The sequence below is a fragment of the Ranitomeya imitator genome, chromosome 1 (genome assembly GCF_032444005.1).
Source record: "Ranitomeya imitator isolate aRanImi1 chromosome 1, aRanImi1.pri, whole genome shotgun sequence".
Classification (NCBI taxonomy): Eukaryota; Metazoa; Chordata; class Amphibia; order Anura; family Dendrobatidae; genus Ranitomeya; species Ranitomeya imitator.
In genome coordinates this window covers 194762735-194788412 of record NC_091282.1, presented here as the reverse complement: position 1 = coordinate 194788412, position 25678 = coordinate 194762735, and the positions used below count along the sequence as shown (strand labels likewise).

The 25678-nt window shown below is 43.5% G+C and overlaps 2 protein-coding genes across 2 annotated transcripts in view; both read right to left on the bottom strand.

The window, feature by feature from the left end:
- Window positions 1-8239: 8239 nt before the first annotated feature.
- On the bottom strand, window positions 8240-12084 carry LOC138665621 (uncharacterized). The gene is made up of 2 exons (XM_069753266.1): window positions 8893-12084; window positions 8240-8685 (listed from the first exon to the last, which is right to left on the bottom strand). The coding sequence occupies exons 1-2, from the start codon at window positions 10781-10783 to the stop codon at window positions 8672-8674; spliced, it is 1905 nt and encodes a 634-aa protein (XP_069609367.1). The 5' UTR covers window positions 10784-12084; the 3' UTR covers window positions 8240-8671.
- A 3347-nt stretch (window positions 12085-15431) lies between these two features.
- The window catches only part of COMMD10 (COMM domain containing 10), a 484751-nt gene continuing 474504 nt past the window's right edge, over window positions 15432-25678 (bottom strand). The window contains exon 7 of the mRNA XM_069753211.1: window positions 15432-17894. Coding sequence (XP_069609312.1) covers window positions 17856-17894 — 39 coding nt within the window. The 3' untranslated portion in view covers window positions 15432-17855. The remainder of the gene's footprint in view (window positions 17895-25678) is intronic.

The window sequence follows — 25678 nt, the reverse complement described above, 5'->3', positions numbered from 1 at the left end:
TCAAAATATCTGCACACCACCAAAGTTATGATAAAAATAATATAAGCTTTATTGGGAACATAATTAAAAACATCTAAAATCACACATAACCTCCGTGCAGATACCCCTGTGAACACTGTATGCCAAAATATACATAGATATATAAACGTATGAAATCTTACAGACGTGTCCCTGCCCTCTGCACTTAACCCCTTCCCGACCTTTGACGCATACGCTGCGTCATGAAAGTCGGTGCCATTCCGACCCATGACGCAGCATATGCGTCATGGAAAGATCGCGTCCCTGCAGGCCGGGTGAAAGGGTTAACTCCCATTTCACCCGATCTGCAGGGACAGGGGGAGTGGTAGTTTAGCCCAGGGGGGGTGGCTTCACCCCCTCGTGGCTACGATCGCTCTGATTGGCTGTTGAAAGTGAAACTGCCAATCAGAGCGATTTGTAATATTTCACCTAAAAAACTGGTGAAATATTACAATCCAGCCATGGCCGATGCTGCAATATCATCGGCCATGGCTGGAAACACTTATGTGCACCCACCCCACCCCTCCGATCGCCCCCCCAGCCCCCCGATCTGTGGTCCGCTCCCCTCGGTCCTGTGCTCCGCTCCCCCGTCCTCCTGTCCGCTTCCCCCGTGCACCAATCACACCCCCCGCGCTCCAATCAAACCCCCCCGCACTCCGGTCCCCCCCCCCGCACACAGCGACCCCCCCCCCCGTACAGCGATCCCTCACCCCATGCTCCAATCCTCCCCCGTGCTCCAATCCTCCCTCCCGTGTTCTGATCCACCCCCCCCATGCTCCGATCCACCCCCCCGTGCTCCGACGCCCCCCCCGTGCCCTGATCTCCCCCCCCTTATACTTACCTGGCCGCCCGAGGTCCGTCCGTCTTCTTTCCTGGGCGCCGCCATCTTCCAAAATGGCGGGCGCATGTGCAGTGCGCCCGCCGAATCTGCCGGCCGGCAGATTCGTTCCAGAGTGAATTTTGATCACTGAGATAGGTTATATCTCAGTGATCAAAATAAAAAAAATAGTAAATGACCCCCCCCTTTGTCACCCCCATAGATAGGGACAATAAAAAAATAAAGAATTTTTTTTTTTTCACTAAGGTTGGGGTAAGAACTAGGGTTAGGGTTAGGGGTAGGGTTAGGGTTAGGGTTAGGGGTAGGGTTAGGGGTAGGGTTAGGGGTAGGGGTAGGGTTAGGGGTAGGGTTAGGGGTAGGGTTAGGGCTAGGGTTAGGGTTTCGGTATGTGCACACGTATTCTGGTCCTATGCGGATTTTTCCGCAGCGGATTTGAAAAATCCACAGTGCTAAACCGCTGCGGATTTATGGTGGATTTACCGCGGTTTTTCTGCGCATTTCACTGCGGTTTTACAACTGCGATTTTCTATTGGAGCAGTTGTAAAACCGCTGCGGAATCCGCAGAAAGAAGTGACATGCTGCGGAATGTAAACCGCTGCGTTTCCGTGCAGTTTTTCCGCAGCATGTGTACAGCGATTTTTGGTTCCCATAGGTTCACATTGAACTGTAAACTCATGGGAAACTGCTGCGGATCCGCAGCATTTTCTGCAGCGTGTGCACATACCTTTAGAATTATGCCATGTGCACACGGTGCGGATTTGGCTGCGGATTCGCAGCAGTGTTCCATCAGGTTTACAGTACCATGTAAACATATGGAAAACCAAATCCGCTGTGCCCATGGTGCGGAAAATACCGCGCGGGAACGCTGCGTTGTATTTTCCGCAGCATGCCAATTCTTTGTGCGGATTCCGCGGCGTTTTACACCTGTTCCTCAATAGGAATCCGCAGGTGAAATCCGCACAAAAAACACTGGAAATCCGCGGAAAATCCGCAGGTAAAACGTAGTGCCTTTTACCCGCGGATTTTTCAAAAATGGTGCTGAAAAATCTCATACGAATCCGCAACGTTGGCACATAGCCTTAGGGTTGGGTTGGAATTAGGGTTGTGGTTAGTGTTAGGGGTGTGTTGGGGTTAGGGTTGTGGTTAGGGGTGTGTTGGGGTTAGGGTTGTGATTAGGGTTATGGCTACAGTTGGGATTAGGGTTAGGGGTGTGTTGGGGTTAGTGTTGGAGGCAGAATTGAGGGGTTTCCACTGTTTAGGCACTTCAGGGGGTCTCCAAACGCAACATGGCGCCACCATTGATTCCAGCCAATCTTGTATTCAAAAATTCAAATGGTGCTCCCTCACTTCCGAACCCCGACGTGTGCCCAAACAGTGGTTTACCCCACATATGGGGTACCAGCATACTCAGGACAAACTGCGCAACAATTACTGGGGTCCAATTTCTCCTGTTACCCTTGAGAAAATAAAAAATTGCTTGCTAAAACATCATTTTTGAGGAAAGAAAAATGATTTTTTATTTTCACGGCTCTGCGTTGTAAACGTCTGTGAAGCACTTGGGGGTTCAAAGTGCTCACCACATATCTAGATAAGTTCCTTGGGGGGTCTAGTTTCCAAAATGGGGTCACTTGTGGGGGGTTTCTACTGTTTAGGCACACCAGGGGCTCTGCAAACGCAACGTGAAGCCCGAAGACCGTTCCATCAAAGTCTGCATTTCAAAAGTCACTACTTCCCTTCTGAGCCCCCACGTGTGCCCAAACAGTGGTTTACCCCCACACATGGGGTATCAGCGTACTCAGGAGAAACTGGACAACAACTTTTGTGGTCCAATTTCTCCTGTAACCCTTGGGAAAATAAAAAATTCTGGGCTAAAAAATTATTTTTGAGGAAAGAAAACGTATTTATTATTTTCACGGCTCTGCGTTATAAACTTCTGTAAAGCACTTGGGGGTTGAAAGTGCTCACCACACATCTAGATAAGTTCCTTTGGGGGTCTAGTTTCCAAAATGGGGTCACTTGTGGGGGGTTTCTACTGTTTAGGCACACCAGGGGCTCTGCAAACGCAACGTGACGCCCGCAGACCATTCCATCAAAGTCTGCATTTCAAAAGTCACTACTTCCCTTCTGAGCCCCCACGTGTGCCCAAACAGTGGTTTACCCCCACACATGGGGTATCAGCGTACTCAGGAGAAACTGGACAACAACTTTTGTGGTCCAATTTCTCCTGTAACCCTTGGGAAAATAAAAAATTCTGGGCTAAAAAATTATTTTTGAGGAAAGAAAACGTATTTATTATTTTCACGGCTCTGCGTTATAAACTTCTGTAAAGCACTTGGGGGTTGAAAGTGCTCACCACACATCTAGATAAGTTCCTTTGGGGGTCTAGTTTCCAAAATGGGGTCACTTGTGGGGGGTTTCTACTGTTTAGGCACACCAGGGGCTCTGCAAACGCAACGTGACGCCCGCAGACCATTCCATCAAAGTCTGCATTTCAAAAGTCACTACTTCCCTTCTGAGCCCCCACGTGTGCCCAAACAGTGGTTTACCCCCACACATGGGGTATCAGCGTACTCAGGAGAAACTGGACAACAACTTTTGTGGTCCAATTTCTCCTGTAACCCTTGGGAAAATAAAAAATTGCGGGCTAAAATTCATTTTTGAGAAAATAATTTTTTTATTTTATTTTCATGGCTCTGCGTTATAAACTTCTGTGAAGCACTTGAGGGTTCAAAGTGCTCACTACACATCTAGATTAGTTCCTTTGGGGGTCTAGTTTCCAAAATGGGGTAATTTGTGGGGGATCTCCAATGTTTAGGCACACAGGGGCTCTCCAAACGCGACATGGTGTCCGCTAATGACTGGAGATAATTTTCCATTTAAAAAGCCAAATGGCGTGCCTTCCCTTCTGAGCCCTGCCGTGCGCCCAAACAGTGGTTTACCCCCACATATGGGGTATCTGCATACTCAGGACAAACTGGACAACAACATTTGTGGTCCAATTTCTCCTATTACCATTGGCAAAATAGGAAATTCCAGGCTAAAAAATCATTTTTGAGAAAAGAAAAATTATTTTTTATTTTCATGGCTCTGCATTATAAACTTCTGTGAAGCACCTGGGGGTTTAAAGTGCTCAGTATGCATCTAGGTAAGTTCCTTGGGGGGTCTAGTTTCCAAAATGGGGTCACTTGTGGGGGAGCTCCATTGCATAGGCACACAGGGGCTCTCCAAATGTGACATGGTGTCCGCTAACAATTGGAGCTAATTTTCCATTCAAAAAGTTAAAAGGCGCGCCTTCCCTTCCGAGCCCTGCCGTGTGCCCAAACAGTGGTTTTCCCCCACATATGAGGTATCGGCGTACTCGGGAGAAATTGCTCAACAAATTTTAGGATCCATTTTATCCTGTTGCCCATGTGAAAATGAAAAAATTGAGGCGAAAATAAATTTTTTGTGAAAAAAAAGTACTTTTTCATTTTTACGGATCAATTTGTGAAGCACCTGAGGGTTTAAAGTGCTCACTAGGCATCTAGATAAGTTCCTTGGGGGGTCCAGTTTCCAAAATGGGGTCACTTGTGGGGGAGCTCCAATGTTTAAGCACACAGGGTCTCTCCAAGCGCGACATGGTGTCCGCTAACGATGGAGATAATTTTTCATTCAAAAAGTTAAATGGCGCTCCTTCCCTTCCGAGCCTTACCATGTGCCCAAACAGTGGTTTACCCCCACATGTGAAGTATCGGTGTACTCAGGAGAAATTGCCAAACAAATTTTAGGATCCATTTTATCCTGTTGTCCATGTGAAAATGAAAAAATTGAGGCTAAAAAACTTTTTTTGTGAAAAAAAAGTACTTTTTCATTTTTACGGATCAATTTGTGAAGAATCTGGGGGTTTAAAGGGCTCACTATGCATCTAGATAAGTTCCTTGGGGCGTCTAGTTTCCAAAATGGGGTCACTTGTGGGGGAGCTCCAATTTTTAGGCACACGGGGGCTCTCCAAATGTGACATGGTGTCCGCTAAAGAGTGCAGCCAATTTTTCATTCAAAAAGTCAAATGGCGCTCCTTCCCTTCCAAGCCCTGCCGTGCGCCCAAACAGTGGTTTACCCCCACATATGAGGTATCAGCGTACTCAGGACAAATTGGACAACAACTTACGTGGTTCAGTTTCTCCTTTTACCATTGGGAAAATAAAAAAATTGTTGCTGAAAAATCATTTTTGTGACTAAAAAGTTAAATGTTCATTTTTTCCTTCCATGTTGCTTCTGCTGCTGTGAAGCACCTGAAGGGTTAATAAACTTCTTGAATGTGGTTTTGTGCACCTTGAGGGGTGCAGTTTTTAGAATGGTGTCACTTTTGGGTATTTTCAGCCATATAGACCCCTCAAACTGACTTCAAATGTGAGGTGGTCCCTAAAAAAAATGGTTTTGTAAATTTCGTTGTAAAAATGAGAAATCGCTGGTCAAATTTTAACCCTTATAACTTCCTAGCAAAAAAAAATTTTGTTTCCAAAATTGTGCTGATGTAAAGTAGACGTGTGGGAAATGTTATTTATTAACTATTTTGTGTCACATAACTCTCTGGTTTAACAGAATAAAAATTCAAAATGTGAAAATTGCGAAATTTTCAAAATTTTCGCCAAATTTCCGTTTTTATTACAAATAAACACAGAATTTATTGACCTAAATTTACCACTAACATGAAGCCCAATATGTCACGAAAAAACAATCTCAGAACCGCTAGGATCCATTGAAGCGTTCCTGAGTTATTACCTCATGAAGGGACACTGGTCAGAATTGCAAAAAACGGCAAGGTCTTTAAGGTCAAAATAGGCTGGGTCATGAAGGGGTTAATATTATTAATGTAACTATATATAATCAAAATTTGGAATGAACACGCTGTATACAACCATATAACAACAATTATGCACACAGTCAAGTATAATACAAGCCACACAGCATGCAAATAGCAGGCAACACCTCACCACAATATGCAGCTTCCAGCAAAAAAACCTATGGACCCAGAGGAGCAGATAAAATAAACTGCCCTAGATATCCAAAGAAAGGGACAGGGGAAGATGTCCAAATATATACCCTGAAATACCCTGCATAGTCTGATCCTAGGAGTGGTCAAAAGGTGAAAATAGTGCTGGAGAAAGCACCATAGGATAAATCCTGCTGCAGGAGGCTGTGAGGCTGAATAGTCACAGGGCAAATGCGACCGGAGGAGAAGCCCAACGCGTGTCGCTGTTCTAGGACAGCTTCGTCAGGGGAAGTAGTGCAAATACCCCCAATAGCGCTTAAATACCTTATAATCAATTGTGTGGTCAGGTCAGGTGTGGCTGGCAGAGCATGGGGGCCGGAAAACCGGAAGTGACTCACCAGGAAGAAGGGAAAATGAAAGTGTCCTGAATAACACACTGAGCATGTGCCAATGGAAGGTCAAAACAGCAGAATGGATACAGGCAAAAAGCCTGAAGAAACGTAAGTGTTTATGACAGCGCAGCTCCCGGGAGCAGATGTGGTGACAGTCCTGCGATGCATAACTGTCAGCACATCTATGGGCACAAGAGAGGAAGCATACTTGTACAGTCCATAGAGAGAGGCAGCAAGTACACAGCAAGGAAGAAAAAGCAGAACAAATCCTATAAGATTAATATAGAACCAGAAGATTAAATCCTGAAAAAAGATTTTATGATTATGTACATATATACAGGTCCTTCTCAAAAAATTAGCATATAGTGTTAAATTTCATTATTTACCATAATGTAATGATTACAATTAAACTTTCATATATTATAGATTCATTATCCACCAACTGAAATTTGTCAGGTCTTTTATTGTTTTAATACTGATGATTTTGGCATACAACTCCTGATAACCCAAAAAACCTGTCTCAATAAATTAGCATATTTCACCCATCCAATCAAATAAAAGTGTTTTTTAATAACAAACAAAAAAACCATCAAATAATAATGTTCAGTTATGCACTCAATACTTGGTCGGGAATCCTTTGGCAGAAATGACTGCTTCAATGCGGCGTGGCATGGAGGCAATCAGCCTGTGACACTGCTGAGATGTTATGGAGGCCCAGGATGCTTCAATAGCGGCCTTAAGCTCATCCAGAGTGTTGGGTCTTGCGTCTCTCAACTTTCTCTTCACAATATCCCACAGATTCTCTATGGGGTTCAGGTCAGGAGAGTTGGCAGGCCAATTGAGCACAGTAATACCATGGTCAGTAAACCATTTACCAGTGGTTTTGGCACTGTGAGCAGGTGCCAGGTCGTGCTGAAAAATGAAATCTTCATCTCCATAAAGCATTTCAGCCGATGGAAGCATGAAGTGCTCCAAAATCTCCTGATAGCTAGCTGCATTGACCCTGCCCTTGATGAAACACAGTGGACCAACACCAGCAGCTGACATGGCACCCCACACCATCACTGACTGTGGGTACTTGACACTGGACTTCAGGCATTTTGGCATTTCCTTCTCCCCAGTCTTCCTCCAGACTCTGGCACCTTGATTTCCGAATGACATGCAAAATTTGCTTTCATCAGAAAAAAGTACTTGGGACCACTTAGCAACAGTCCAGTGCTGCTTCTCTGTAGCCCAGGTCAGGCGCCTCTGCCGCTGTTTATGGTTCAAAAGTGGCTTTACCTGGGGAATGCGGCACCTGTAGCCCATTTCCTGCACACGCCTGTGCACGGTGGCTCTGGATGTTTCCACACCAGACTCAGTCCACTGCTTCCTCAGGTTCCCCAAGGTCTGGAATCGGTCCTTCTCCACAATCTTCCTCAGGGTCCGGTCTCCTCTTCTCGTTGTACAGCGTTTTCTGCCACATTGTTTCCTTCCAACAGACTTACCATTGAGGTGCCTTGATACAGCACTCTGGGAACAGCCTATTTGTTGAGAAATTTCTTTCTGGGTCTTACCCTCTTGCTTGAGGGTGTCAATGATGGCCTTCTTGACATCTGTCAGGTCGCTAGTCTTACCCATGATGGGGGTTTTGAGTAATGAACCAGGCAGGGAGTTTATAAAAGCCTCAGGTATCTTTTGCATGTGTTTAGAGTTAATTAGTTGATTCAGAAGATTAGGGTAATAGGTCGTTTAGAGAACCTTTTCTTGATATGCTAATTTATTGAGACAGGTTTTTTGGGTTATCAGGAGTTGTATGCCAAAATCATCAGTATTAAAACAATAAAAGACCTGACAAATTTCAGTTGGTGGATAATGAATCTATAATATATGAAAGTTTAATTGTAATCATTACATTATGGTAAATAATGAAATTTAACACTATATGCTAATTTTTTGAGAAGGACCTGTATACCAATAAATAAGCACATATATGAGTCATAGTGTTATAACATGAAATAAATATATACATGTATTCCGGTGTGCAGACTTCATTAGAACATACCGTACATAGAAGACAGAATTAAATACCATCAAACTATGCTGAATCAGATTAATTCATCAATATATATACAGCACCCTCACAATACATATGGATAAAACTTCCATGATATGATATTACACAGGATTACAGGCGGATACTTCAATTGTCCTGTTATGTAGTATATGGTCCAATGGGGAAGGAGAAGAATTAGATCCCTCTCCCTTCCCCCCATATAATGTTCCATTTAGGTCCAGAGTCTTTTCCTCTTCTCCGAAGTTTTGTAAATGAAAAAACATATAAATTCTTCTCCAGACCTCCATATCACAACCAGAGGGCGTCGATGCCACTCAATATGCTGTTCGGGAAATGCATAACTCTATTCCAAACGTCCACCACCACCGCAGAAATCCTGAAGAAGAATAGCCGAGTTATCCCAAAAAACCTGTAAAAAGGAGGTCCTCGTTAATTCCATGGGGCGCCATAGAGTGGAGCTGGTAGATCCAACGGGATTCTACCTGTAGCAATTTCTTATGCAGTGTGCCACCCCTTTTGGAGGTCCTCAGATGTTCCAAACCAATAACTCTAGTATTGGTATAACTCCCAGCATGATGAGTCAAGTAATGAGCCGCCACCGTAGTAAGGGTCTTACCTTTGCGTCTATCAGCCACCGCTGTATTGATCGTGGAAAAATGTCCCTGAATCCTCCGGCGCAGCTCCTGTGTGGTCTGGCCTACATAGACACGAGGGCAAGTACATATGATGGCATAGATAACATTAGATGTTTTGCAATTAATGTAGGACTTTAATCTATGTGGCGTCTGATCTGTTGGGTTAATAAAGGAATCTCGCGTGGGGTGCATATATGTACATACCGTGCAATTCCCGCACGGAAAAGAACCTTTCAGGACAATACCACGATTCAATTTATGAGTGGGCCTAGAATAATGGCTCCTCGTAAGTATGTCCCTAAAATTGGGAGCCCTTTTTGCGATCACTAAGGGTCGTGGGCTGATCACCTGCGCTGTTTGCGTGTCAGCAGTCAGGATTCTCCAGTGATTGTTCAGGATGTCCCTTACCTGGTTCCACTGAGTATGGTATCCGGTAATGAAGCGCACAAATTTGTCCGTTTCCTTCCTTGTAGGGACCAGTAAGGTGTCCTGTGTCTGTATTTTTGCTCTCTGATAGGCCCGAGAGATACATTTCTTGGGATAATTCCTCCTCCTAAATCTCTCCGTAAGATCATGGGCTTCCCTACGAAAATCCTCGTCATCGGTACAATTTCGTCGTGCCCTGAGGAATTGTCCCCTCGGAATGCCATCCCTCGTATGTTTTGGATGGAAGCTACGATACTCCAACAGACTATTAACCGCTGTGGGCTTGCGATAAAGACAAGTAGATAATTTGCCATTTTGACATTTAACTTCAAGATCCACAAATTGCACTGCAACAGAAGAAAACTGGTGAGTCAAAATAATATTAAAAGGATTATGGTTGAGGACGTCCAGAAATTCCAGACATTCCTCAATAGAGCCTGACCAAATAAAGAAAATGTCGTCTATGAATCGCGACCAATGCCGTACCTTATTGATGAAGAAATTGGAGACATAGACGACAGTGTGCTCCCACCACCCTAAAAAAAGGTTTTCAAAAGCTGGGGCGCAGCGCGCTCCCATTGCCACGCCTGATGTTTGAATATAGAAGGTTCTGTCAAATAAGAAAAAATTGTGTCTCAAAACAAAATCTAATAAATCAATAATGAAGGAGTCATGCATTCTGTCAGAATTGGTTTGTTGATCGAGGAAAAACATGATTGCCTGTAGGCCATCATCGTGACTGATATTCGAATAAAGGGATTCCACATCACAGGTAACCATAATCTCCCCTGATGATAAATCCAACCTTTTGTATATGCTGATAAAGTGTGAGGAGTCCCTAATGTGAGAAGGCAATTTAAGCACAAATGGCTGTAGAAAAAAATCAATGTAAATACACGCCTTCTCACACAGACTCCCAATACTAGACACGATAGGTCGGCCTGGGGGTTTATTCAAATCTTTGTGAACCTTGGGTAGCATATAGAACGTAGATGTAGTTGGTTCCTCTACCCAAATAAAGTCCCGTTCCTGAACACTGATAACCCCCAGTTCAAAAGACCTATCCAAGAGAGCTCTCAATTTCGTAGAGAATACGCCCGTAGGATTGGAGGGGAGTCTTCGATAAAAATGCTGGTTACAAAGTTGTCTACTTGCTTCCTCGAGATACAAGCTATGGGGCCACAGGACAACATTACCCCCCTTGTCCGCCTCCCTGATCAAGAATTCTTTATTTGACCGTAGGTCAGATAGAGCCCGTTGTTCCTGAGTAGTCAAATTAGGCATGAGGCCTATCCTAGGGGGGAGTGCTTCAATATCCTGTTTGACCATCTCGAAGAAGATTTTGACAGCTGGTATAGTGGACAGGGGTGGACACACAGTGGATTTGTTCTTGTGAGGAAAATTACGCCTACCTGTGTTAGATTCACCCTCTTGTAGGAGCTCCATCAGACCTTGAAAAACTCCATGTTCAGTCTGATCAAGAGAGGAAATCGCCTGTGGTTGTATGTGCAAAACCTGGAGGACGATTTTCCTACAGAATAAGAAAAGATCCTTGATCAAAGTGAAATTATCAGCCCGTTGTGCCGGCGAGAAAGTCAGACCCCTGCTTAATACTGCAGTTTCAATAGGTGTTAGTTGGTGTTGAGACAAGTTGACAATCTGCAATGAATCATGTTTAACCCGAACATCAGACTCACCATCACTGTTGGTTGATGACGGGATCACTTGCGTTGTTTCATCCGTTTGTTGTGATATGGAGGTCTGTATCCCCTGTTCCTGGTGATCCGAGTGGTTAGGTCTACGTCTCCTATGCCCACGCCTAGTCCTGGTCCTGGTTCTGTGTCGCTTTCCGCCGAGGACAAAAAAAATCACTCGAAGACGGACCCTCAGTGGTTGTGATGTTACGGGAGGAATTTGTTGGACCTTGTCTGGTTTTAAGACCTCGACGTTGATTGCCTTGATGTCCCCACTTATAGGCCATATGTTGATCGAAGTCCAATTTATCCCTCAAAAATTTTGCTCTTTTTTTATCCATAATCTCCTTGTCATACTTGTCCAATCCCTCTTTAAGTTTGATTTTAAGGGGCTGGATTTGTGAGACCTCATCAAATTTACTGAGGCCATTTTCCAAATCCCTGATTTCTGTCTTTACCTGCACCAAGAGTTCTCTATCATGTGCAATAAGCATGTTGATTAGAATTTGTGAACAGCGGAGTAACCCCTCCTCCCATGTAGTGCGAAAAGCCACCGAGGGTTCCCATGCTGGAAAAATAGGTATCCTCAAACCTCTAGGTACTAAATTCAATTTCAAGTATTCCTCCAAACACCGAATGTTCCATAATAATCTAATTCCATGTTTTTGTGCTGCCATAAGATCCACAGATAAACGCGCAAAATTAGAATCTGGACAGTTACCAATAGTGTCCACAAATGCCGCAGAGGCTGAGGCCTTCCACGCCGCTTCCCTCGCCTCCCAATCCATACCACCCACAAGGGACCAAATAACCACACAATATATATTTTATATCAATAGATCCTCACAAATATGAGGAAATAGGCTACAGTAAGCCGTGTGCTGCCAAGCAAAAGAAAAAACACCACTGGGTGTTTAAAAAACCTGTAACATATGGGATAGCTGACGCACAACTACAATATGCAGATATATAGAGGGGGTGCAAGACTGATGGCTAATAATGCAAACTGACAAAAGCACAAGAAACAAGAGCCATCAAAATATCTGCACACCACCAAAGTTATGATAAAAATAATATAAGCTTTATTGGGAACATAATTAAAAACATCTAAAATCACACATAACCTCCGTGCAGATACCCCTGTGAACACTGTATGCCAAAATATACATAGATATATAAACGTATGAAATCTTACAGACGTGTCCCTGCCCTCTGCACTTAATATTATTAATGTAACTATATATAGTCAAAATTTGGAATGAACACGCTGTATACAACCATATAACAACAATTATGCACACAGTCAAGTATAATACAAGCCACACAGCATGCAAATAGCATGCAACACCTCACCACAATATGCAGCTTCCAGCAAAAAAACCTATGGACCCAGAGGAGCAGATAAAATAAACTGCCCTAGATATCCAAAGAAAGGGACAGGGGAAGATGTCCAAATATATACCCTGAAATACCCTGCATAGTCTGATCCTAGGAGTGGTCAAAAGGTGAAAATAGTGCTGGAGAAAGCACCATAGGATAAATCCTGCTGCAGGAGGCTGTGAGGCTGAATAGTCACAGGGCAAATGCGACCGGAGGAGAAGCCCAACGCGTGTCGCTGTTCTAGGACAGCTTCGTCAGGGGAAGTAGTGCAAATACCCCCAATAGCGCTTAAATACCTTGTAATCAATTGTGTGGTCAGGTCAGGTGTGGCTGGCAGAGCATGGGGGCCGGAAAACACGTTTATTTCCTATGTGAGTATTAGAACAACACAAAAAAAATTAAAAAAGGCGAATTGGACATCTTTTAACTCAAATCTTCAAAAATGTGCAGGACAAAATTGTTAGCACTTTTCTAAAATTGTGGGTAAATAACTTTGATTCAAGTATGTGATGCTCGTTCAAGTACGTGATGCTCTTTTATCTTTCCTCCATCTCACATATCTTCCCTACCTGATCTATCAAAATAAATGAAATCACACTTTCCCCTGTCCCCAAAATCCGCTGCCTCAGAGTAACTCTGGACCCTGCCCTGTCCCTCAAACCGCACATCCAAGATCTCGCCACCTCCTTTGGCCACCAGCTCAAAAATATTTCCAGAATCCGTCCTTTCCTCAACCCTTACTCTACCAAAATGCTTGTGCATGCCCTAATCATCTCCCGCCTCGACTACTGCAACATCCTCCTCTGTGGCCTACCTTCTAACACTCTCGCACCCCTCCAGTCCGTCCTTAACTCTGCGGCACGACTAATTAATCTCTCTCCTCGCTACACTCCTGGTTCCCCTCTTTGCAAAACTCTTCACTGGCTCCCAATTTCCCAGCGTATCCAGTTTAAACTACTAACACTGACCAACAAAGCCATCCATAACCTTTCTCCTCCGTATATTTCCAAACTAATCTCTCAATATCTTCCCTCACGTAATCTCCGGTCCTCCCAAGACCTCCTTCTCTCCTCCATGCTTATTCGCTCCTCACCCAATCGCCTCCAATACTTCTCCCGAATATCCCCCATCCTCTGGAATTCTGTGCCCCAACACATCAGGTTATGCACATTTGGATCCTTCAAAAGAAACCTGAAAACACCCTCTTCAAAGAAGCTTACAGCTTGTAATGACCACATGGCCACCTCAACACCATCAGAGCTACTGCAATCCTTGACCTACTGTCTCCTTCCCCATAATCCTGTAGAATGTAAGCCCGCAAGGGTAGGGTCCTCTTCCCTCTGTGTCAGTCTGTCATTGTTAGTTTTGTTTACTGTAAATGATATTTGTATTTTGATGTAACCCCTTCTCATGTACAGCACTATGGAATTAATGGTGCTATATAAATAATAATAATAATAATAATAAAAAAATTATAAACCCATCTGTGGCAAGTAACAGGTGTTGGCAATATGAAAATCACAACTGAAACCAGATAAAAAGGGGATTAGTTGACTCAATCTTTGCATTGTGTGTGCAACATTAAGCATGGAGAACAGAAAGAGAAGAAGAGAATTGTCTGAGGACTTGAGAACCAAAATTGTGTAAAAATATCAACAGTGTCAAGGTTACAAGTCCATCTCCAGAGATCTTGATGTTCCATTGTCCAATGTGCACAACACAATCAAGTTTATATCCCATGGCACTGTAATTAATCTGTCTGGATGTGGACAGCAAAGAAAAACTGATGAAAACTTGCAATGCAGGGTAGTCCAAATGGTGGATAAATAGCTCCAATCAAGTTCCAAACAAATTCACGCTATCTGTCGACATTTGAGTGAAATGAAACGCTATGGCACAAGACGCAGGAGGAGCCCACTGCTGCTGACACAGAGAAATAAAAAAAACTAGACTGAAGTTTGCCAAAATATAAGTGAGTAAGCCAAAACCCTACTGGGATCGAGTCTTGTGGACAGATGAGACCAAGATAGAGCATTTTGGTAAAGTACATAATTCGACTGTTTACTGAAATGGAATGAGGCCTACAATGAAAAAAACACAGTAACTACAGGCAAATTTTGTGAAGGTTCAAATATGTTTTGCTTTTTTTTTTTGTTGCCTCTGGCACTAGGTGCCTCGAATGTGTGGAAGTCATGAAATCTGAAGATTGTCAAAGGGTTTTGGGTCACAATGTAGTACCCAGCATCAGAAGGCTGGATTTGCATTCTAGCTGATAGGGCTTCCAGCAGGACAGTGACCCCAAAACATACTTCAAGAAGCACCCAGAAATGGATGGAAACAAAGCACTAGAGAGTTGTTAAGTGGCCAACAATGAGTCTGTGTCAAAATTCCATTCATCATCTGTGGAGAGGTATTAAAATTGCTGTTGGGAGCAGACACCTTCAAATATGAGAGACCTGGAGCAGTTTGCAAAAGAAAAGTGGTCCAAAATTCCAGTTAAGAGGTGTAAGAAGCTTGTTGATGGTTATAGGAAGCGATTGATTGCAGTTATTTATTCCAAAGGGTGTGCAACCAAATATTAAGTTGAGGGTAAAAATTTTTGTCAGGCTGATTTTGGGGGTCGTGTGTGAAATTATGTCTAATTTGCCTGTTTTATGGATTGTTCCAATATACACAAAGTAAATAAACATGTGTATAACAAAACATTTGTAATTGCAAGAATTTTCTGAGAAAAATACTTCATTTTCAGGAACAGTTTCAAGGGTGCCAACATTTTCGTCCATGACTCTATATACATAATTCATATTAATTTCTTCATATTTCTGGGTCTGAAATAGCAAATTACCAAAATAAAATTCAAGCTATTACTGTGGCCACCAATTTAAATGTCCATTTATTAATGTTGCCATTACTCAGAGGGCTTTTTAGTGAATAGTGAGGCATCAATTTTTGCCCGTTGATTTGTATCCATAAAGCATAAAAAAAAACAGATAACAAGTACAAGAACATTCACGCTTAGCTAAGCTTTTCTATTATTCCAAATTGTCACTTTATTTTGCAACACAAGCCCTAAGGGAAGATCATTGGAGAAGTCATATCAACATTTTATGCTTTGTGTGTGAACAACAATAACAAATGTGTTACAAAGTAATGTTCTGTAAATCCAGCAACAGTCACAAGAACAAGGGCATGCTATGGCCTGTAGGTTTCATTATAACTGTCATGTATAAAGAGTTAACTTGCAGAAAATGGTCTAAGTGTATATGTAGCACAAACACTAAATATTGGAATGCAGTTGTAATTGGTGGAATGTTACTTGGAAAAATAAATCACTTTCTACAGTCCGACAATCACTTATCATACATTATTGCTCTCTAAACTAAAAATAATTCATGTTTACAACAACAGAGCAACACGTTATCTAATTCTCCAAACAGAAAAGTCAATAAATGATTAAAATGAATGTGTTAGCTGGATTTCACTCCCCAAAACTATTTATATGCTTTATATGCACATTTAGTTCTTTCAAAGACAAGTCCAGCAAAAATCTTTTATAGCCAGTCTGTTCACCTTTTCCTGAGAAATCAGTGTTTGAAGACATGCAATGAGGTTTAAGTCCTTTCGGTGCGTAGAAGCACTTCTCAAGCCTCTGTCACTCCAGCTCTATTCGCTGACCAGCGCTGCTTTCTCCTCCTTGACTGACAGCTCCTAGTTTGACGTCGCATAGCACAGAAGCGGTTAGTCAAACAGAAGGAAGTGCTGCGGTGATAAGAGGTGGTGTGACAGAGGCTTGAGGAGTGCTTCTATGTGCCCAAAACACCTCATTTGCATGTCTATTCAAGCGCTCATTTCTCAGTAACAGAGGAATGGATTGCCCATGTAAAGATATTGGCGGACTTGTCTGTGAAAGATGTGGATATAGTTTGGGGGGTGAAATCCTGGTGACAGATTCTTAATTGCGTTCATTGTACAAACTTTTACATATACTGTACTGTGAAATTTCAATTCCGTTATAAGACCACTCCTTAACTGTGAGATTGTGTCTGTGTTTTCTTTGAAAGGATCATCCCTCTGGTAGATTATTTTTTATTGTAATGCAGAGCATTAAAAGAAAGCCCTTTCCATAAAATATCTAGTTTCCATTATTTTGAAAATAAAAGTTTTCCTATTTTTTTTTGTGTAACAAAAAGTGCTTTGCGTAGCAGCTCCACACTATTTTAAAGATCTATGCACAGAACGGAACTCTGCTTGTTTACATTCAGATGCCGGAAATGTGTCCTGCTTTCGAGCAATGGTTACAATGCCTGACAATATAAGACATCCATATTTCATTTATACGGACAACAATGCTCGGACTGACTGTGCGGTCTCCTGGCCTGAACTATTATCCTCATCAGCAAATACAAGGCTGCTAATTTGGGTCAGTAGACCACTGATCGGTTCATATGAGGACAGTGAGAAACGAACATCTGAATTCAGCCTTGCATTGATACTTGATCTTAATGAAGATTACGTTAATCTGTTAAAATCTGCTTAGTTGATGAGCACATTTGCCATATTTCCCTCATATGAAAAACTGATGGCATTTAATCATTTATATGTGGAAGCTATGGCTTCTCTATTGAAAAAATGTTTGCATGCTGGTTCCAAGTTGTAAAGTTTCTGAATGTAGACAATCTTTCCATTCACTGACAGCGAGCAAAAAACTTGCAAAGGCATAGGCGTTGAAAAATGATACAACGATTAAGCTTTAGTTACAAAGATTAGCCTAGATTCTTGGCCCCCAAACAGCAAAAGTAGTAGCCATGACCTAGGCATCTCTGCAGTTATAGGCTCCAATGGCAAACCTATGCCAGTATTTGTGGCAAGGGAAGAACACTATTAATCGCCTGGCATCTCCACTACCCAGAGTGGCTCAAAACTGTTGGGTCCTCTGGAACTGACCATATGGCTCCATCTTGTTCATCTATCTGAAGATTGCATGCTAAATGCAGTTTTTCCATTTGGAGGGTCAGGATTGATAAAGATCTTTGCCTATGACACTTGATGGCTAGCATATGTGCGTCAAGAAAGGTCTTCAAAATATGGTGTAAATCTCACAGTCCACCCTTGGAGCCTTCTGCTTTGGATAATTTTTACTGTATATTAAGGGAATGGTAGAAGTATAAATGGTAATAGAATGATCATTACTTTCTTCTGCGCTATTACAATTATGTATAATGTACCCAGTATTCACAGAATCCAACTTGAAAAGTCAATTAGACTCTGTGCGTTGTTCACAATGATCTCCCTCGTTTAATGTTGCTCCTCTAAGAGGAGATAAGCCATATAATTTTACAGGAAGCAGCACATTGATTCCTTTAACAAACACAGCTTGGCAATCTATCTTCTATACCAAATAATGAGGTGGCAGGAGTGCAGTGGAGGAAGCCATCTTCAAGACATCACGTAAGGGAATCCAGCTGTGCTTGGATAGTCTCAAGCTATGAAAAAGAGAAGAGATTTCATATATAAGGATTATTTACACACACAGCTAACATCGAGCAGCATTGAAGCTTTGCATATTAAACGTATTTGCGTAGAGTTATTAAAAAAAGTAGCAGAATCTTACAATATCTGTATCATAAAAAAACATTTCATCTGAAAGCTTAAATGAATGTGAGATTTCAGAGAACTCAACACCTGTTTTTTATAATGGGAAATTACGATTTCTCATTTGGCACTATAGTGGAGGCTGAGCCGCCGAGGAGGGAAAAAAAATCATCTTTGATTGTGCTTAATCTTCTGTGCACAGCGAGGTAAATTAAGTCTCTTTCTGAAGTTGGAAATTAAACTCACAGTCTCTGAGCAAATACCCACATGTACATTCATGTTTTGTATACCTCTTACATGGTCAATAAATTTACAATCTGAAGAAATAGATTTTGGTTAAATACACAAACGCTTTATATTTCACTGCAGGTTGAATGCTGACCTTGGAACAGATTGCTTTAGTACAGTGTAAGATCAGGTTCAAATCACGCTTTTGCCATGTATCAGTGGCTCCGTCAGAGCTCCCGTCTGAAGCCCTTAAAAAATGGGATTCAGGGGTATCTGCTGACGAGGCTATTGACTTGAATTTAGCAGACAAGGCCATTTTGTGCTCTGTCTGACCTCATTTTCGGTGGTATCCACCTTCTCAGGTGGGCCCAAAAACATGGTCAACTACGTTATTGCGCCATCTTGCCAAAAATTAGTTCAGAAGGAGCACAAGTGACCCCGTCTGCTTCATTAAAATCAATGGCCTTGTTGACGGATATGCTTGAATCCCATTTTTCAGGACTTCAGATAGAAGTCCAGACGGAACCACTGATATGTGGCTAAAATGAGATGTGAACATAGCCTTCAGCCTTATACACAGAATTCTTGAGGCTCCATACTATGTGTTCTGCCATATGGTGGATCATGGGCTGCACATTACAGGATTTCCTCACATTAGAAGCATGCTACAATTTTTTATGAAACCCAACAGAAATACTCAAGCTACTTACCGGTAGCTGTGTTTTCAGGAGTCCATGACAGCACTAATGAGAGAGGGGATCCGCCCTTCAGGGACAGGAAACCTACAGAGATAAAAGGGCAGCACCTCTCTCCCGCATCAGTTGGATTACAGAGCATGAGAGGACCTCCTTTGTTAGTAGCACATAAATAATTTACACATTTTACCCTGTGACTAAACTTAAATTTATATCAATAAGTGGTGATAAGCCATATCAGTAGAAAGGGAGGAAATATAGGAGTGCTGTCATGGGCTCCTGAAAAACACCGCTACCGGTAAGTAGCTTGAGTATTCAGTCGCCATGACAGCACTAACGAGAGAATTACAGATACAAGAGTTTTAGGGAGGGACTACTGCTTCCAGCACCCTTCTACCAAACGTGAGATCGTTGGAGCCACCCAGATCTAATCTATAATGCTTAAAGAAAGTAGATGGAGATGACCATGTGGCCGCCTTACATATATCCTCAGTCGACACCTCCGACTTCTCTGCCCAGGAAGTCGCCATGGTCCGAGTGGATGGAGCTCTTATGCCTCCTGGGACTTCAAGGCCACCTGCAGAATAAGCCAGAGAAATCGCTTCCCTAATCCATCTACCTAAGGTGTTTTTGGATACCCTAAACCCTTTCCTAACTCCTTGAAAGGATATGAATAAAGAACTATCTTTTTTCCAGGGGTCTGTTAAAGATATATACTTAAGTAGACATCTTTTGACATCTAATGAATGGAGTTTGAGCTCTTTTTGATTTTTAGGATTAGGACAAAAAGTGGAGAGATTTATTTCCTGAAGTCTGTGGAACTTTGACGCTACCTTCGGAAGATAAAGGGAATCAATTCTTAATACTACCCTATCTTCTCTAAACTGAATGTATGGAGACTGACTAGAAGAGGGCCTGTAAGTCACTAACTCTCCTCGCAGATGTGAGAGCGACCAAGAGAGCTGTTTTCAAGGACAGGACTTTTATAGGAGCAGATTCTATAGGCTCAAAGGGGGCTTCAGTCAAAGCTGTAAGTACCAAGTTTAAGTCCCACAGGGCTAGTTTTTTCTTAATCACGGGTCTTGATCTAGCCATCCAATAATTGTTAGCTAAATTACAATTGTATAAAGCCCCTAAAGCTGACACATGGACTCTAAAGGTACTTGTAGCTAGCCTCATCTCCAGACCATTCTGCAGGAACTCCAGAATCTTAGTAATACTGACTTTTTGACCCATCTCTGATCCTGAAACAGTCAAGAACTTTCTCCAGACTCTAACAAATATTTGTTGTGGAAACCTTCCTGCTTTTTAATAAGGTATTAATTAGTCCTTGCGAAAATCCCCTTTTCTTTAGTAATGACCCCTCAAATTCCATGCCGTCAGATGTAAATTGAACACTCGTGGATGGAGAATTGGACCTTGGGAGAGAAGGTCTGGGAGTTCTGGGAGAATCCAAGGCTGAGAAATGGACATTTTCCTCAGCCACGGAAACCACTGCCTCCTGGGCCAGAATGGTGCTATTAGGATTACCCGAGCTCTGTCCTCCTGAATCTTCCTCAGAACAATCGGGATCAAGTTCAATGGGGGAAAGGCATAGGCCATATTGAAATGCCATGGAATTAGGAAGGCATCCACCGCGAACAGATTGTCCCTGGGGTTTAGGGAGCAAAACCGGTGACTCTTTTTGTTATCTTTGCTGGCGAAGAGGTCTATGTCTGGGCACCCCCAAAGAAGTGTGATCTGGTCGAAAACGGTCTGATTGAGAACCCAATCTCCTTGCCCGAGTTTTCTGCGACTTAGGTAATCGGCCATGATGTTGTGTTTTCCCTTTATATGAAGCGATGTGAGTGACAGTAGATGAGCTTTGGCTATCTGCAAGATATGACCCGCCACTTCCATTAAAGACCTGGATCGGGTTCCCCCATGATGATTAATATAAGCTACAGTTACCTGATTGTCTGAGAATAGCCTGACGTGATGGCCCTGTAAGGACATAACAAAATAACTCAGAGCTCGTTCTCCTGCCAATAACTCTTTAAGGTTAGAGGACAAACTTTGTTCGGAATGTGACCAAACTCCCTGGACCCACATATCACCCATATGTGCTCCCCATCCCCTGGGGCTAGCATCTGTGGTAACTACACGAGATATATGGTTTATCCAGGGAACCCCAGTCCGTAAGTTTTGTGTGTGTAACCACCAACGTAAGGAATGAATAGAGACATCAGACAAGGGAAAGGTACTATCCAGGTGACCCTCCAACAGATGAGTATTGCACAATACATCCCATTGTAGGACTCTGGTGTGGTACTGGGCCCAAAGAACCGCCGGGATACACGACGTGAGTGAGCCTAACAGTGACATTGCTCCTCTTAATGTTACCGATGGATTATTAACAACTTTGAGTATTTGCCGTTGAATTTTTTCTACCTTTGTATCCGGTAGACGGCATTCCTGCAACCTTGAGTCCAATATGAGACCCAGGAATTCTTGAACCTTTAGAGGCTGTAAATGCGATTTTTTAAAATTAATAATCCAACCCAATCTTTGTAAGGCTGCAATTACTTTTGCTAGTTAGGCCGAGCAGTGTGATTCTGAGTTCCCTATTAACAATAGGTCATCCAGATATGGAACCACAAGAATATCCTGTTCATGAAGATGTGCCATGACCTCCACCATTATCTTCATGAACACACGAGGAGCAACTGCAACACCAAAGGGGAGTGCCCTGTATTGGAAGTGTTTAACCGTCCCGCCTAGTAAGACTGCTACCCTTAAATACCGCTGGTGGTCTGCATGTATAGGGACGATAGTAGGTGTCTTTAAGATCTAAGACGACCATGAAACACTTGTCAAACAATAGCCTTATTGTGGTTTTCACAGACTCCATTTTGAACGATTGGACCCATAGGAATTTATTCAGGCCTTTAAGGTTGATGATGGTGCAAAAAGAATTGTCTGGCTTTTTAATCAAGAAGAGGGGGGAATAAAACGCCTTACCCCTTTGCGCTTCAGGAACCTCCACCAATACACCCTTTTGTTGAAGTTCCTGGACCTCAGACTCTAATGCCAGTTGTTCTGCAGGTGAAGAACGTACAGGTGTTACCAGAAATTTATCATTAGGAATATTCAGAAAATCAAACTTTAGTCCTGATTTAATAATGTTCAGGACCCATGGGATACTGGAAATATTAAGCCAAGCCGGATAGAAGGTCAGAAGCCTGCCTTCCACCCGATCCAGCAGTCATTGTGGCTTTCTGTTGTCCCGAAAGGAGTTGAACATGTAGCCTCTACCTTTCTTCCTATTGGTGTCATATCTGGGTTTTTCTCTATTTGACCTTGTACGGTCAAACCATCTTCTGTTAGTGTCCCGCCTGTAGGTGGATCTTCCTAGGTAAGGGAATCGTTTTTTACTATCCCCCGCCTTTTCTAATAGCTCATCCAGAACTGGACCGAATAGATGCGCCCCTTCACATGAAATGCTGCACAGTTTTGATCTGGCCTGCATGTCCCCCTGCCAACATTTTAGCCAGATGGCTCTACGGGCCGAATTAGAAAGTGCCGCCGATCTGGCCGCCAATTTCACCGAATCTGCTGATGCATCAGCAAGATAAGCTGCAGCTCCCTGAATCATAGGAAGGGAGGATAAGATTTCACTTCTCGGAATCTTATTTTTAAGTTGATCCTCTAGGCTGTCCAGCCATACCATCATACAGCGTGCTGTACAAGTGGCTGCAATTGACGGTCTGAGAGCCCCTGCTGATGTTTCCCAAGCTCCATTAAGAAACACATCGGCTCTCCTGTCTAGCGGGTCCTTCAAAGTTCCCAAATCCTCAAACGGCAGCAAGGATTTCTTGGAAGCCTTAGCCATGGCCGCATCAAGTTTTGGGGCTTTATCCCATGTCACAGATGCTGTCTCCTCAAACGGATATCTTCTCTTAAATAATGGTGGAAGAGAACCTTTCCTTTCAGGCTTTTTCCATTCTCGTGTGATGAGTGAGCTTACTTTGTCCACTACAGGAAAACATCTACGAGATTTACGGTCTAGTCCTTTAAACATGACATCCTGCATAATTTCTCTGACAGGGTCTCTTCAATTCCTACAGTGTTATTTACTGCCTTGACGAGGCGGTCTATCCGGTCAAAGGAAAAGCATGAATGACCGGACTCAACCTCTGAGGAAGATGATGATGTATGAGAAACATCTGATTTCAGCTCCCCTGATTCACTGTCCTCAAATGAACTTGGGGATCTAGGATCTCTTTCTCTAGATCCTCTATTTTGAGATAGGGATTTTGCTGAACCCCTGACCTCTTGTCTGACCATTTGTCTTAGACTGGTAGTGAAATCTGGTGTCTCCTCTGCTGTTAAACGTTGAATACATGGCCCACATAATTTCCTTATGTGGTCATCCGGGAGAGGAACTCCACACTCAGCACATTCTTTGTGTTTAGATTTAGAGGACCGTTTTTTTCCCTGATAGGCATGGAGAGAGGGAATATAAGGGGAGAAACACATCACTAAGTGAACCTTCTCGGTGATCACTTACCCCTATAGTGACTGAGTGGTACCGTAGATTGTGGGGGGACCCTCTCAGCTGTTGTAACATCCTTACGGCTTGAGGATTTTCCGGCTTTAGAACTTTGATCAGCTCTATCACCTCCAGGACGACTTCTGCAACTAGATCACCACTGGGAGCTCACTGTCTGGTGCTTCTCCAAGGATTGACACTGCTGCTCAGACTGCAATGGTTCCTGCTCCTGAGACTCCATTGTAATATGGATAGGAAGCATGTGGTAGCCCATACGGAATCCTTAAATAGTTGGCCCCTTTAGGCACCTCACCCGGATGGGGTCAGCAGATTAATCCAGGTGAACTGCCTGGTACATCTCATATGGGAGGCCCCTCCTCCAGAAGCTCGCCCGCATATCGGAACCTTCCTCACAGCTGTGCCATATGTCGCCTTTAATAGCCTCACCTGACCCCGAAACCGCTAAGTGCCTGCATTCCCCCACTGTCGGGTGCCGCCATATTCATCTCCGTGGCCCAACCACGCATGCGCCGCACGTCATCAGCCCTCACCGGTCACCATTTACAGGGCGCCACCATAATCACCGCCACGGCACTACTGCGCATGCGCCGTGCGTCATCAGCCCTCGCCGGCCACCATCTACAGCGCGCACATGGCGCCGACACTCCCCAGGTCCCTGCTATGTCCGGAACGCCGATCGCACCGCCACCCGTACTACACACCTCCGCCGCAGGACTTCACCTGCGGCGATGGGACACTCCAAAGTCAGCACTCCCTCTGAAGGCTGCTTTCATTTGCTGTTGCCTACCCCCAGAGCACTCTGTGGTGTGGCACCTCCAGCGCACCGGACCTGACCGTGGAAGGGGAACCCCCGCTTCCAGAACCGGCCTGCCGAGCCTGGGTACTGTCTTTAGTCTTCACCTTCTTCTTAAGGCAAGTCTGTAGGGTCCCCTGTCAGGGACAGGAAACCAACTGATGTGGGAGAGAGGTGCCGCCCTTTTATTTTTGTAGGTTTCCTGTCCCTGAAGAGCGGATCCCCTCTCTCATTAGTGCTGTCATGGCGACTGAATAAAAACTCTATAAGCCTCTGTATGAAATAAAAGGCATACATAGATACATTAAGTGGCCCATATAAACCTTTAAATGTCTTATTACAGCTGTGTACAACCCAGAGGTCTATTAATCCAGAAATACGATCATGGGGCCTAGAGCCATGTTCCCACAAAACAGTCTAAGAATTTGAAGTGCTAAAGGGATTTTCTCACAATTGACATTTGTCAACTATCCACGGAATAGGTGAATATGTCTAAGCGTTAAGTGCTCCACAGCTGGGACCCTCACAGTGACTAAGATAGGTGTCCTAAGAAGTTCTTCATTCCTTCTAACATCATCACCGCAGTGAGGAATAGTTTGAATGGACTGGCCTCTAGAGCTGACTGACCATGCATGCTCACCTGCTGCTCCACTCAAACTCATCCTTGCTGCGGTCGTTGTAGTGGAGCCTCCCATTCTGTTGTCACTGGAGACCGAGCAAACATACATTTATCGTTTATAATAAACACCAATTTTGGGAAAAGGAATGCTATTTTTGTAAATTCACCTGGTTTTATGTTAATGTGAATGTGGCCACCAATGTAAACAGATAAGAAACATATGAAGAGAAACTCGCTCTGTGCTCCTCCATTTTCAAATCATAGCCTTTGAAAGCCTAGCCTAGGAAAGAGAGAGCAGTGGAGAGAAGATAGAGAGAGGTAACCAATCCCGGCGCCTGTGCACTGCAGTACTTTGCTCTGCCCTCAACAGGGCAGACAAAGTACGCCTGTGCAGGAGCCGCGGCAGGAAGAAAAAAAAGAGGACGTCATCGTATGAAGATGGGAGGCTCCGGACCTGGACTGTGACGCCCATCAGACCAGACCGCACCGGGACCGCCCCTGGGTGAGTATAGTATAACTTGTTTTTCTTATGTTTCAGGTTACATCGGGGGCTTATCTTCAGCATTACAGAATGCTGTAGATTTGCCCCTGATGCCGGTGGCCTTGGCTTTTAGGCGAATTTTGGGGTGACAGATTCCCTTTAAGAGGATAAAAACTTTGATGGGAGTGTCTCTTTAAACTGAGTATGTGCTTGGCTATTTTGTCCTAGATGTTTGTCTTCTTCTGTACCTTTACAATGACGCTAAGATATGCTCTTTAGTACAATCAGAATTGCTAGAGCTTTCTGG

What these genes read in the sequence shown, in the direction of transcription:
- LOC138665621 (XM_069753266.1), bottom strand. Translation starts at nt 10,783, where the DNA reads ATGGAGCTCCTACAAGAGGGTGAATCTAACACAGGTAGGCGTAATTTT.